The following is a 15,632-nucleotide window of genomic DNA, read 5'->3' as shown; positions in this document are numbered from 1 at the left end:
TCAACACAATAAATTAAAAAGAAAAAAAAGTTATGGTGAACACACAACACAATATACAGGTGATGTATTATAGAATTGTCCTATATAATTAACCAGTGCAACTCCAGTAAATTAAATAAAAATAAAAAAGTTTTTTCAGCTGTTGATGGTGTTATAAAAAAATATAAGACAAGTTAAGGGAAGACAAGTTTAAGATAGTATGGGTTGGCTTTTATATATATATATATATATATATGGTGAGCAAAGGCATCTATCTCTAAGAATAAGGAAGGTAGGCCGTGCAAAGATGAGGAAAATAGCCTTTGAGACAGAAGAACAGCAAATACAAAGGCCGTGGGGTTGGAGCATTCCTTAGGTTATATAAATTTAGAATTCTTATTAGAGTTTATTTAATAAAATTAATTCCAAAAGTTTTTGTGAAATTGTTTTCAAGACAAATGAAGGAAATATTCTCTATATGGCAAAATAGTTACTTTTTCTTTATATTTTTTAGATGTTGCTAAATTTGCATAAGAAGAGTTGGATGGAAGGTTTGACACTTCAGGACTACAGTGAACATTGTAAACACAATGAATCAGTGGTAAAAGAGATGCTGGAATTAGCCAAGAATTATAATAAGGTAAAAGTTACTTTCAACATTTATTTCTTACAATCTTTGGAATATGTTTGATTAGATGTCAAGCATTGTATAAATATAATTAGTAAAATAAAGTGACCTAATTGGTAGATTAGATAGTAAATATTTTAGACTTTGCAGCCATCCAGTCTGTCACAGTTGCTCAACTCTGCTGTTCTACTGTAAAGTTCATAAAAGAATGAGTGCCTGTGTTCTAGTAAAACTATACCAAAACGGGCATCTGGCTAGATTTGGCCCCTGGGCTATATAGTTGACCAACCCTGCCCCCCCCCCACACACACACACACTCACTGTAGACCAGTTAAAATTATTTTACATTTGAAGTCTCTTCAAATTATTCAGAGGACTTTTTTCTTGGAAGGGCAGGGGAACAAGGTGATGTTAGATTGTAATACTTGCTACATAAAATTTATTTTATGAACGTTTCTGTTTTTATATTTAATAAGTTTTATTGAATACCTATGCCATGCCTAGGCAATATGATAAGAAGCAAGACTTGTCCTCACAGGACTTATTTTCTAGTAGGGGAAACAGTAAACAAATAAATACAACATAATACTTTGTTATTAGTGCTATGAAGGAAATAAAACATGTTGATGTAAAAAAAGTAGGAGAAGCCTGACCTGTGGTGGCGCAGTGGGTAAGTGTCGACCTGGAACACTGAGGTCATCGGTTCAAACCCTGCACTCGTCTGGTCAAGGCACATATGGGAGTTGATGCTTCCTGCTCCTCCCCCTTTTCTGTCTGTCTGTCTGTCTCTTCTCTCTAAAATGAATAAAAAATAAATCAAAATTAAATTTTTAAAAATGTTCTCTTAAAGAAGAGTAACTAGGGGAGACCATTTTATATGAGGACATTAAAAAGTTATATTTTTTGCCTGACCGGGTGGTGATGCAGTGGATAGAGCGTTGGACTGGGATGTGGAAGACCCAGGTTCGAGACCCCGAGGTCACCAGCTTGAGCGCGGGCTCATCTGGTTTGAGCAAGACTCACCAGCTTGAGCCTACCAAGGTTGCTGGCTCGAGCAAGGGGTCACTTGGTCTGCTGTAGCCCCCAGTCAAGGCACATAGGAGAATCAATGAACAACTAAGGAACTGCAATGAATTGGTGTTTCTCACCTCTCTCCCTTCCTGTCTGTCCCTATCTGTGCCTCTCTCTGACTCTCTCTGTCTCTGCCACAAAAAAAAAAAGTTATATTTTGCAGAATCTCCTGAAAATGTTTACTGTGTATTAAATGTATTTGGCCATGATAATGTTTTTGCTCATAGTTTTATGTTCTTTTACAATTTTGAAATTAAGAAAATATTTGAGTTATGACTAAAATGTATCTTCTGCATTGTATTAATTTCCTAGTGCTGTCATTACAAACTACCATAAACTGGGTGTCTTAAAACAACAAATTTATTCCCTCACAATTCTGGAGGCTAAAGGTGCAAAATGAAGGCCTTCACAGAACCATCTGCCTCGAAAGCCTCTGGGGCAGGATCCGGCTTTCTCTTCCAGCTTCTGTTAGTCCAGGTCTTTGGCTTGTGGCAGCATGACTTCAGTCTCTAACTAGGATTAGGATTTCAGCATATGTTTTTGGGGGTATGTGATTCAATCTATAACATGTATTTCCAACTGTTTGACCAAAGCCGCATAGGTTTTACATTGTGACCCAGTACAATGCAAATGGATATACATATATACATATGTAATTGCAACAAAAGTTTTATGAAACAAAACTTACCATTATTATGTGATATAGTCTATTTTCTTTTACATTTGATTCAATTTCATTCTGTCTCAATTATATGCATATACAAGTATTATACACAAATACATATACTTACACCTATTAATGGGTTAAAAATCTAGAATTTATAAAATATATACCCACATTATATACAGTTTTTACAAATATTTATTGACTATCTCCTGTACAAGTTGCAGTGGAAAACAGGAATCTTCTTTCCTTTACAGGGAAATAGGAAGTAAGAAAAGCTAATAACCAGAGTACTACAGAGTACTAAGCCAAAACTGGTGTGTTCAATTTGTCCACAGTATTCAAATACTCCACAAGCCAGCTGCATCAGTATCACCTGGGCTTTTAGAAATGCAGACTGTTAGACCTACTGAATCACAGTCTGCATTTTAACAAGATGTCCAGGAGATTTGTATACTCCTTCAAGTTAGAAGTTAGAAAACACTGCTACAGAGAAATCATGTGAAGTCCTGTAGAAGTTCAGAGGCTCATACTTTCAGCTTGGAAGACCAGGAGACTGTCTTAAAGAATAACATCTGAACTCGATGTTAAAGCATAAATAAGATTTAGAAATACAGAGAAGTATTACCTTAAGTAAAATGAACATCATGGGCAAAGAAATTGTGTTTGGCTAGAGTATATAATGTGTGAGGGTATTAATAGGAAGTAAAGTTTTTTTAAATTATTGAAGTAAAGTAACAGGGTTTAGAATGTCAGGATAGAGTTATTTTTGATCAGGAGCATGGTATACCAAAACCTGACTTTGGAAGCATAATGTGACAATGGATTAGAAGAAGGAGTGCTGTATATGGAAATTGTATTTAGAAGGAGCTTGCTATTACCCAGACAAAAGGTAGTGGGTGTCTGGGTTATCATAGTGGTAATGGGAATGAAGTCCTCAATAGACAAATAAATAAAAGATGGCACCCATTTGGATAGATGAAGTGAAAGGAGAAGGAGGACTCGAAGAAGAATTCAAGGTTTCCTGCCTAGATGACTAGAAGTATAGTGGTACCATTAACATTTCGAATTTAGAGCAGTGGAAGGACTGAGAAAGGAGATAGTTTCCTTTTACAGAAGCAGTCACAATGTGGAACTACAAACTAATGGTAGGCTAGGGTTCCGGCTTTTAGACACTTAAAATTGATATTGGTTATCACACCAGAAATTAATATTTCTCTTTTCACGTTAAACACATCTTATCAAAATAAATATTAACCAAGAGACAGTGTATAAAATTTGCCAAGTGTAGCAGTGTTTTTCTAGAGAATTGAGCTTTGAAAAAAAGTTGCTGGGCTCATACAAACTAAATTCCAGCAGAATTAGGTTTGAAGAACATGCCCTGATTTACATGCCGTGTTCAAGCTGGCAGTCCTCTTTGGTTCTACATTGTAAGGAAGATTTTTTTTTTCAATCTTTCTAGTATATGCTTTTGTGCTGTGAAGAATAAAGAGAAAGAATAGTTTATTGTACTTGAAACAGTTAACCTTTTATAAATTAAGAAATTATGACAAGTTATTATTCAGCAGACTGTAGGAATGGTTTTCGTTTCTCTGTAACGTTTAAGTAAATTCATATTGGTACCACTGCCAGGAAATAACCTATTTATGGTAACTGCTGCCCATCCACAGAAGTTTTTGCTATTTTACAGTTTTAAAAAAATCTCTGTAGTACTCAAAAACTTGTAAGGTTTGGCTATAAAATGAAAACAATGTGTAAGCTGTGATATGAAGGATTCCAGATTTGGAAATGTAATTCCCTCTGATTGAAAGAGAATTCAGTGGAGTTTTTAGTAACACTTAAAATATAAAAAGAAAGACCCGTGCTACCAATTTTTTTTCATATTCTTTTTAATTGGTTGGTGTTTTAAGTTAAGGTAATTATTGTTAGGTGCCAGTTAGCTCCTAAAGTAAAAGGAGATTAGAAAATAATTAAATTACTTTGTTCCAACTTTTTAATTTTAAGTCTGAATTCCACACAAGGATTCTGCTTGGTTGTTAGTCATTGATTTCTCTTAATTACTGAACTTTAGCACCCACCATTGTTATTCCAAATATTCTAATTTATTTATGCCAGGTGCGTTAATTTTTAAAATATTGCTATTATTTTGATTGGATATTTTTAAGTGAATGTGCAAGTGAAAAAATGAATTATAAAAGAGTATTTTAAGAATAGCGTAGAAACATAAAAAATTGCCATGTTTTCAGACTTATAGCCCTATAAATTATGAGTTCTGACAATTCATTTTTCAGGTAAAAATAATTGCTAACTTAGAACCTGAAATAAACTTTGGACATATCTTTTATGTGATTACATATAAAATATGTAATTATATGATTATATTTGTTTTACTACAGTAGCTACATTAAATAGGAAATATTTTGTGCTAGTGCAATAAGATTAGAAAAACAAAACAAGATATAAGTATTGGGAAAATCAGTTCAGGGTATTGTTATTTAAGTATGATAGGCTGTGTTTGTAGTTGAACATAGAAATCCAAGATACTAACCTAGAAAACTGTTAGAATTATTATAATTGAGAATTATGTAGCTGGTAACCATGCAAGTGCTGGTATCCAGAAAATGCATAATATCCAAAGAATTCTGTACAATTGTTAGAAAACAATAATAAATTGGACAAAAGAGGTAGGACACTCTCTGAAGACGAATGACATGTAAACTTGGAAAAAAGTTCAATCTTACTAAGTAGCAAAGAAAAAATTAAAATTTATTTTATTTTCAAAATTAAATATTGTTTGGGAAAATGCACCACTAGTGGGAAAGTGAAGTGATACAACATTTTTGGAGCCATCTTCTAATTTTATCTTTCAATTTTAAATGCATATTCTTCTTTAAACCAGCATATTCTCTCTTGGTTCTCTTTTAAGGGTTTATTATGAAGAACAAAAAACTATAAATACCAGCTGAGAGAACTATTTGCAACCTGCTATTATGTGTAAAAAATTAAATTGTATAACTATTAAAGTCCCTACTATGTTTACCTTCCCTCCCTTTTTCAAAGACAGCTCTGTCACATATATCTCAATATATGTTAACAGGTGCAAGGTAGAGGAGTTACATGTTTTATGTAAATCCTGAATTATTTTCAGTTTTTACACTAGCAAGTATTATATTTAAGATGTGTTACCTCAAAGTAACAATGGCCTAAACAAAATAGAAATGTATATCTCTTGCAATTCAAGACCAGTATGAAACTTTGAAGTCATCACAGACCCAGAATACCTTCAGTCTTTTGCTCTACTTTCCTTATATTGGCTCCATCCTGTAGATTTCCTCATGATTTCAGGGTGATTGCTGCAGCTTTAACCATCCCGTCTGAGTCCTAGGCAACAGGGAAGAAAGGGAGGGCAAAGAGGGATACCTCCCAGCTAAATCAGTTACCTTTCAGAATACTTTCCATAAGTCCTACCCAGCACTTCTAACTATAGGCCATTGGCAGAACTTAGTCAAGTGAACAACACATCTTGCTTTGACAAAGGTTATATAATATAGTCTTCACCTGGGAATAGTTCCGCCTTTAATAAAGTCAGGGTTGTGCTAAAAAAGAAGAAAGGGACCCTGGCAGGATGGCTCAGTTGGTTAGAGTATCGTCCTAAAGCGTAGAGGTTGCCGGTGTGATCCCCAGTCAGGCACATACAGGAACAGATCAATATTCCTGTTTCTCTCTCCCCCTTCCTCTTTCTCCAAAATCAATAAAATAATAATTTCTAAAAAAAAAAAGGGGGGGGAAGATGTATATTGCGTAGGCAACTAGTAAGCTCTGCCACAGAAATATTTTCAACAAGCTGAACTACAATTTCTGTTACACACCCTTGAGTGCTTACACACATATACACATATGATCATTTTATGTTTTTATTTCATGTGATTACATTTTGTAATTGGATTGCCTGTATGATTTTTAGAAAGAAATTATGTTGGTCAGGACCACTTAATAGATCATGGATTTGGATTTGGCTTTATTATTATTGAAGCTGTGTCTTCAAAAAGTAGTCATTTACTGAGTTGCTGTGAGTGTTGCTTCAGTCTTTGGAGATGGATGGGATTCTGTTTAAGTTGCAGTTTCATTGCTTATAAGCTGTGTGGTTATCTGTGTCCCCACCATTCTTTGTGCACACTCCTTTTCTGTGCATCTTAATATCGCATTCATTATCATTTGAGATTTACCAGGCAATTAAAGCCTAAATATCATATGAGCTCTTTGAAGAGCAAGAACTATCTTAATTCAGAGTACTTAGTAGTGATTATTGAATGTACTAGAGTGTTAGAAGCTTTTTCAAAAAGAGTTGGAAAAAATTTTATAAGTATTACTGGAATTAACGTATGATTCTCCCAATAAGATAGTGCTTGATATCTTTATATATAGACTATAGATTAATTACTTCACTGGAATTTTTTAAGGGTTTAGTAAATTAATATTTGTAAAGCATGTTTAGGTTAATATTTAATTCCTGGTGGTTATAGGAATACCAGTTTTATTGTTTTTCATACTTGTACCTCTTATACTTTTCTCAGTTTTTCAACTGTTTTGTTTGTTAATTTTATTTTCCCAAGTATGTTTTATTTTAATTTAGAAATCAAATTTGATGGGGTAATATAAAGATCATTTTTTTAAAAAATTATTCTCTACCCCAAACCTCTAATGTGATTTTCAGTTAATAGCGAATATATTGATTTGATTTTAAAAAAGTAAAATAAATTATCTTAAAATTCACTGGCAATTATGCAGAGATTGTTTAATAGTAAAAAATACTGCCTGACCTGTGGTAGCACAGTGGATGCGGCGTCGGCTTGGAACGCTGAGGTTGCTGGTTCCAGGCCCCGGGCTTGCGGGGGTATTAGAATAGCTGTAACGTGCTCAGAATGTTCAAGATAACAGTCCGTTAGAATCCACCTGGTGGAGATTCTTAAAAGACTGTTAATGAAATATGATATGACCCATGTTTGTTAAAGAATAAATAACATAGAATATGAGACACAGGTTTCCCACTTGAGAAATGTGACCATCACCAGAAAAAAGAGAATGAGGTTAATGAGGTTAGTAAAAACCTCTTTGAGATAGGGGTACGTCTGAGGGGATTATGATAACATAACAGACCAAATTCCAGGAATCTCTTAGAACCGTGCAGACCGTGCATGATGGGGTAGCCATCTGGGGGTCTTTGTTGATAAACTGTTAAAAACGTTTCTAGTGTGAATAGCCACAAACATTTTCAGTGATTTTTTGTTGGTTGAGTAAACCGAAGAGCACGAATGCAAAAGCAAAATTTGATGCCAAATCACACAAGTTGCCATAAACACAGAAGTTCCCCTAGTGAGGACACTGCTTGTGCCTGAATTTCATTTGTTTCTGCTGCTGCCATTTTTTATTTTTCCTGGTGACTTGCCAGATTAGAACTATGAATGAGGACAAACTGGTCTTGCCCAGATGGTACATAGCTATAGGTAACTTAGGTAGATGGAGAAAATATTTTGGGGGGTTGATGTGATGATCTGGCCTATCGTAGAATGTAAGAGATGTGCTTACTCTTTGTCATGGGGGTTTGCAACCTTAGTATATGCCTAAATCTGCAGCTGCTCCTCGTTTTCCAGATGGCATCTATGGCTGGGAGTACTTTTTACCATCTGCACTTCTCAAAGACTTTGTGAACTCTCTATTTTAATTATTGGAGATGGAAAAACTAATTGGTAAAGTTGTTATATGATGTAAAAGATTTTAAAAATTGAATTTTTACATTCTATTTAAACTTTCATGTAAGGTCAGTGCTTTAAATGCCTTTTGACATTCATTATTGCCTATCTGCCATCTTTGATATTTGCAATACTCCAAAATACTCCATAATAACTACTTTGTACATTGCTTCATATTTTGAGCCAAATCCCAAAACTCTTACCTCCTTCCAATACTGTACTCTTGCTGGCATGTGCACAGAACAGCTAATACTGAATGGATATATAGAGTACAAGCTTATGTGAATTGTTCCTTTCATCTAATATGTTTTTAAGTCAGTCGGTAAGGTATAGTGTCATAATTTGTAAAAGTAATTTAGAAGGATAAACTTTTTATGTGTTGCAGGGTATTAACATATGCAAAACATTGAGACAGTGAGGGAATCAATTTCCCAATTAGGAAATACTTTTTAACTAGCAGAGAATAATGAGTGACATCTGACTTTGAAAATGAACATACTCTGTCTAGGGAATTCTGGATTTGGAGTGTTATTAATTTTATTTTTTCCTTTATACAACTTTCTGTGTCATAAGTGTCATATTTCCTAATGATGTGTTTTAAATAAGTATACTCTAATAATCTGTAGATAAAATACTTACTGTCTTTTCTTTTAGACAGGTTCTACTGGGGAAATTCTCTAGATAGTTTGTCCATTTATAAAATTAGACACTTGCCATCTTTGCTCATTTTCAAGTTCTCTGTTTACAAAACTATTAAGAAGGTGTGAAATGCAGCCAAACTTCCCAGTTTATGGGAAATGTCTGATGATTGCATTTCCTACATGTTCATTGTTCACACATGAAGAAATTTGGCAGCTGCAAGATTATTAAGTTAGAGTATCCAAATCTAATTCTCACTGGGATTTTTGCTTTCCTGCTTTCTGCCACCACCATCTCACTCCCTTTTGTAAACATACTTATGGTTAGTGCTATGGTGTTCTGTCTTAAGGTTGGTGATCCTTAAGTTTTCTTTGTTTTCCATTTACCAGATGCTTATGAGTAAATCACAGACCAGTTCACCTGACTTAGAGCTGAGTTTTAGGCAGTAACATGCCCAAACTGTTTTGAAGGAGGTTTCTTAAACGTAGACTTCTCAATAGGTACCACTATTGTGAGAGGGGGCAGTGGTAGGAGCTGATCTAAATGCTGTAATTATTTCAGTTACTCTGATAGAAAACGTACGATCATATACATAAAAGTGTGTAGCTAACTCTAGAAATAGTAAGAAGTAGATTTGTATATTTTGTTGTTTGGGCTGATTCAATTTTTATTTGATTTGGCTTTTAAGGTTTTTTTTTGTTTTTTTGTTTTTGTTTTTGTTTTTTGTATTTTTCCGAAGTTGAAAACGGGGAGGCAGTCAGACAGACTGCTGCATGCGCCTGACCAGGATCCACCTGGCACGCCCACCAAGGGGCGATGCTCTGCCCATCTGGGGCGTCGCTCTGTTGCAACCAGAGCCATTCTAGCACCTGAGGCAGAGGTCTTGGAGCCGTCCTCAGCACCCGGACCAACTTCGCTCCAGTGGAGCCTTTGCTGCGAGAGGGGAAGAGAGAGACAGAGAGGAAGGAGAGGGGGAGGGGTGGAGAAGCAAATGGGTGCTTTTTCTGTGTGCCCTGGCCAGGAATTGAACCCAGGACTCCTGCATGCCAGGCTGACGCTCTACCACTGAGCCAACCAGCCAGGGCCAATTTAAGAATTTTTTATGGGCCCTGGCCTGTTGGCTCAGTGGTAGAGCGTCGGCCTGGTGTGCGGGGGACCCGGGTTCGATTCCCGGCCAGGGCACATAGGAGAAGCGCCCATTTGCTTCTCCACCCCCCCCCATCTTCCCCTCTGTCTCTCTCTTCCCCTCCCACAGCCAAGGCTCCATTGGAGCAAAGATGGCCCGGGCGCTGGGGATGGCTCCTTGGCCTCTGCCCCAGGCGCTGGAGTGGCTCTGGTCGTGGCAGAGCGTCGCCCCTGGTGGGCGTGCCGGGTGGATCCCGGTCGGGTGCATGCGGGAGTCTGTCTGACTGTCTCTCCCCGTTTCCAGCTTCAGAAAAATACAAAAGAAAAAAAAATTAAAAAATAAACAAATAAAAAAGAAAAAGAATTTTTTATGTTAAAACTTCAAATTATTCTGTATTTCTTCATGATTACTTAAGATCACTTATATGAAGAAATGAGTTTTTTTCTGAATATAAATATTACTTTTAGAAATTTAAATATATGAAGTTATTAAAATAGGGAGAAAACTGTTAAAAGGATCAAAAGTCACCAGCTTTGAACTCAAGTGCTAGTGATAGTTAAATTGATACTGGTTATGAACAGGGTCAGTTAACACTATAGTGAAAGTAGAAGAAGGAAAAGAGACAGAATAGGACCAGTTAGTACCACTGTGTCAATAGCAACTACCTCAGGCACTTCTTAAATTCTAGTTTAGCCATCCCCCAAAGAATTGCAAAACAGTTTCCAAATGGTTAACTGTTTGATATTTTCAGTGCCTTTTACATATTTATTAAAGTGTGTTTTCAAAATGATGGTAGCAATAGTTTTTATTAACCTGAAGTAGTATATTCTGAAGATTAGTAAAATTGATTTTTTTGTTCAATAAATTACCTTAATAAAATATTCTGTGAATAAAAATATGATAATCATTATCTTTGGAAATTATTCCACAGTGGGAAAAGTAAATTTAGAATTTGAAACTGTGTCCTTTGTGTTTCATTCACAGGCTGTAGAAGAAGAAGATAAGATGACACCTGAACAGCTGGCAATAAAGAATGTTGGCAAACAGGTAAGGTGAGCAGTAATGTGCTCTTGTGGAGTTAAAGCTGGTTTAGGGCCTGCATGATTTCTCCCCCTTGTCTACTCATTCTGCGTTTTTCTGCTGTCATGTAAATGTGATGCTAATTGTAAAGGTCACTGAATTATTCGATGTCATATTCTCTCTGCCATCAATAGAGAAGTAAATCACAAATATACCTGTGAGGACTTTAGTGAAAATAACTTACTAGAAATAAATTAGGAAACTTGTATTCTGAGTTAATTTATAAATATTATTTTTACTTGAAATAATATCAGTGAAGATAATAGAATGGTAGATTTATTTCATATGTAACAGTTTTTAAATGATGTAGTTTAACAATATGTAGGCTTCACTGTGTAAGTAATATTTCTGAGAAAGCTTCGATCCCTAATGGATTATTTTGAGTGAAGAGAAGGGTTTTAAGTATTTGCTCTTTCACTTTTCTAAGATGAAATATATATTTTAGTTCCTATTTTCTGAGGGTTGGGGGGGAGCATACCAACCAATTAAAGGAATCTACAGATTAATTAGACTGTTTTTTAAAGAACATTGATTACATTTTTTTCATTTCATGGAACATGGTTATCATATTGCTGATGTTGGCAGAATCTTGATATTTCAGATGCAAGACACTAAGCTGTCTTTGCTTTCAGCCATCCTACCATATGCTCTGATCCCATCACATCTCACAAGCTATGTAGGTTTGGGCCAGGACCATTCTTGGATGGGAAATCTCTAAGAATCACCCAGCTGCCACAGGGAGTAATGTAGATGACTGAGGGAAGGGTGCTCCCAATCCCCTACAAAACCAGTTACTCCGGGAGAGTGCTTGGGGCCCAGGTCTGACTTAAAAGTATCACATTGGGTAAAATCAAATCTCACTACATTTTGAATATTATAATTTAAAACAACAAGAACTTTCCAAAACCAAAATGAAATATAGTTCATTTTATTCTCTCATCCTTTGGGATATAGTCACCCCATTGTCTTTTTCCCACTACTTATTCTCATCTAATATAATATAGATCAACAATTTGGATAAAATTATATAAAAATTAAGTAACTATTTTTTGAATACATGAGTTGCTGAAGCTATAGTTTTCTTGATGTGTAGGTTTTATATAACAATTAGCAATAAATCAAAGAACTAACCCCTGGCCACATAGCTCATTTGGTTGGAGTACTGTCCTGATACGCAGAGGCTGCAGGTTGGATCCCCAGTCAGGGCACGTACAGGAACAGATCAGTGTTTCTGGCTGCCTCTCTCTCTCCCTCTCTCTCTAAAGTCAATCAATAAATTTTAGAAAAAAGAACTAAAAAATGAAACTGGAAAATGTGTATTTGAGTGAAAGGACTAAATTAAAATAAAAATGAAACTGAAAAATGTATAATTGGCACAGTGTTATAATCATCAGAATCATTTTTAAATATAGTACTTTAGCTCTTCCAGAGTAGCTCAGTTGGTTGGAGCATCATTCTGATACACTAAACAAGATTGCAGGTTCAGTCCCCGGTCAGGGCACGTACAAGAACCAACCAAGGAATGCATAAGTAACTGGAACAAAAAATCAGTGTTGCTCTCTCTCTCTCCCCCTTTCCAAAAGATCAATAAATGAACATTTTCAAAAATAAAATATAGTACTGTACTTCACTGGTTTGGCCTATTGCACAGCAAAAGCAAAACTGTCTATAAGGGAATTAAACCAATAATCATTTTCTCCTGGCAGTCTGTTTCAGTCAGTCTCTTTCGAGAAAACGCCCTAGGTCTTATTTCTGAAATAGAGAAAATTGAATATTGTGGTCTACTTACTTGAAACTGTTTGTAGCGTATTGTATCTCTGGGTTGTTTAAAGAAATCAAGTGTATTGAAGTTATAGTTTAGAAAAAAACAGCCAAGAAATAATTCTAGTGATGAACATTTGTTTAAAGTTAGTAGGAGTCTTGGGTATTTTAGCATACTCATAAGAAAATAATGCTTTAATTGAAAGTTTTTTATTGTGTGCAATATATATCCTTTATTTAAAGCTTTCAAATTTAGCTGAAATACTTGATTCAGCTCAGCATTGAACATAAATGTAAATTAAGATTTTAATTTAACTTCCTTTTACTACAAAGCATTTTAAGCCTTTTTAATTTCTTTCTTAACTCAAATTAGATTTGATCAGGTTTAACTTAAAGGATTGTACCTTTTTCTTTGATACATTTTTTTTCAAGATAGTTGCATAGAAGATTTATTCTTAACATTTTAGAATTGATCCAAATTGTATTTAAAATAACAGTGACTTGACTCAAGAATATTTCCTGAAACATTTAATGCACTATTCCAGAAATATTAAAATTATACTAGAATTAAATTTATATTAAAATTTTAGAGGAAGTGATGAGAATTTACATTGACCTCTTACCTATTAGTATGTCTGGTTTTAGTAATGTACCCCTCATACATTCAGTATATGTGAATGGCAGAAAATATACACATATATCGGGCTTAATACGTACATATAAATGATGATTGCAGACTGTATAGAATTTTGTTACTCTTCATAATTTTTGGTACAGAGTTACAGCATTGAGTGTGTAAATTTGTCTTTTATTATGTTTTCTATTTTATCAGATTTTTAACAGATTTAGAAATTCTAGAAATGTAACAATATATTAGGACACTTAAATTGTAAAATATACATACCTTTAGATTTGGCTTTCTTGACTACTTTTATCAGCTACTGAAAAAAAGTCTAAGTAATTTGTGTACCAGTAATATGGTTCTGTTTTCTTTCTCTTTGCTTCTTTTCCTTTAGGATCCCAAACGTCATTTGGAGGAACATGTGGATGTACTTATGACTTCAAATATTGTCCAGTGTTTAGCAGCAATGTTGGATACTGTCGTATTTAAATAAAGCAATGCAGAATGCTTTTAGTGATAATTTCCGTGTATATTACTCTGTTGTTCCTAATGCTACAAATCAAGGGACCTCTGAAGGTGTATTTGGTTAAATGTAAGACATCTGGCATCATCTGCAGCACTGTAACACCTTCAGTCTCAGTTGTGCAATTACTTCTGTTTCTTTAGTCAGGGTCTTTGCAGATTCCAAAGTTATATAAGAATACATCAAAGTGGACAAATTTTGTTAAGATCCCATTTAATATTTGAAGAAATCAGTAATACAAATATATTTTGATTGTTGCTTACAAAATAAAATACATTTACAATCTATGTCTCCTGAGATCTTTTTGGCACTGGGTAGAATTGACAGAATGACATTTGACAGAGCTTTAAAAATCTCACACTAAGATATGTTTCCCTTTGCATTTTAAGATTTTTATAACACATAAAACATCAATGTGATAAAATTTCACAAATGTGAAATGATTGCCATTAATAAGTGGCTACCTCATTAGTGGGCAACACAGAAAAAAATGTTGACATATTTCATTAAAAGTATTTGTCACAAGTTGCAGTACAATCCACCAATAGTGTTGAGATTGTGTGGGAATTGCCTTCTGCAAACTGCACTAGGCTTTTAGCTGAGACAGCCATGGAAGGTATACTGTATAATGTATTCAAAGCAAAATGAGAAAAGTAGGCATCATGTGAGTTTAACATAATGAGCACATAAGCAATAATTTTGTTACTGTTTTCTCTCATCTTTCTCAGCTTGGAAATACTCAGTTTTCTGATAAAGATACATTTTGAATAACAATAGTTTTGTAGATGACTTCATCCCACAACCTGCTTCTAACCTGATAAATGAGTTCAGCTTCTGTTAATAGTCATTCATGGTACAGCACCGTACTGGATATACCAGGGGTACTGACAAAACATGAAGACAGATTTCATTTTTATCTGTATGTATCCTTTGTGAAAACATGGAAAAAAATTTGTAAGGCATCATTTACAGAAGGTTTTACTTGGGTCTTAGAATTTAGATTTAGCCTTTACTAGAGGTGATACGAATAAAGTGGTAGTCTGAATCCTGTCATATTTGAACAAGTCTAGGCTCTCATTGGTTGCCTAATGAGAAGTTACCAGAAAGTAAAAGTGGGAATGTCTTAAACTTCCACTATGTTTCACAGTCTCTTTTGGTGCAATAAGAGATATTCTGATCATTACTTTCCTGTGGTTTCTAACATAAATAAAATATAGTGATTGTATAGAAGTGGACATTAGTTTTTCTTTTACCTAATTTAAACGTGTGGGCTATTTTTTGGATACCAATAAGGTTCTATGACCTATTTCATAAATATTGTTCATTAGAGCTTGGCAGATGTTTTTGTACAAATTGCCCTCAGAAGAAGGCCTCAATGCAAGGGCTATTCTTGACATTCTGTTTGGAAATACTTTTTATTTATTTATTTTTCACTTGAGCCCCCTGAAACTACCTCCTGAGTGAGTAGAGTGACTGAGAAGGTTAACACAATTCTTGCCTTTGTTTCCTCTTATGTGATCACCTCATCCTCATGGACTCCCCACAGCCCCATACCACTTCCTGTCCCTTGGTTCATGTTGGAGACAATCCCAACTTCAAAACCACATCAGAATCCCTCCTCCTCCCAAAAGCCTACCTTTTCTTTGTAGATTTGGAATCTGTCAGAATTAGGATTCCCAAAGAAGAAGATCATCGACTACAACCTGATCTCAGAATATACTGCTATTTTAGCAGCAGCTTGATGGCCCAGGCCCAGTTAGGCATTGCAATGACTTACTCACAGGTTTGA

At 35.0% G+C, this 15,632-nt stretch overlaps 1 protein-coding gene across 1 annotated transcript in view; it reads left to right on the top strand.

Moving 5' to 3' along the window:
- The window catches only part of PSMD14 (proteasome 26S subunit, non-ATPase 14), a 118,312-nt gene extending 104,182 nt beyond the window's left edge, over positions 1 to 14,130 (top strand). The window contains exons 10-12 of the mRNA XM_066281273.1: positions 494 to 619; positions 10,842 to 10,904; positions 13,715 to 14,130. Coding sequence (XP_066137370.1) covers positions 494 to 619; positions 10,842 to 10,904; positions 13,715 to 13,813 — 288 coding nt within the window. The 3' untranslated portion in view covers positions 13,814 to 14,130. The remainder of the gene's footprint in view (positions 1 to 493; positions 620 to 10,841; positions 10,905 to 13,714) is intronic.
- The last annotated feature ends 1,502 nt before the right edge of the window (positions 14,131 to 15,632 follow it).

Source organism: Saccopteryx bilineata, chromosome 5 (genome assembly GCF_036850765.1).
Source record: "Saccopteryx bilineata isolate mSacBil1 chromosome 5, mSacBil1_pri_phased_curated, whole genome shotgun sequence".
Lineage (NCBI taxonomy): Eukaryota > Metazoa > Chordata > Mammalia > Chiroptera > Emballonuridae > Saccopteryx > Saccopteryx bilineata.
The sequence above is the reverse complement of the archived record's forward strand: the minus strand, read 5'-3'. Positions and strand labels throughout refer to the sequence as shown.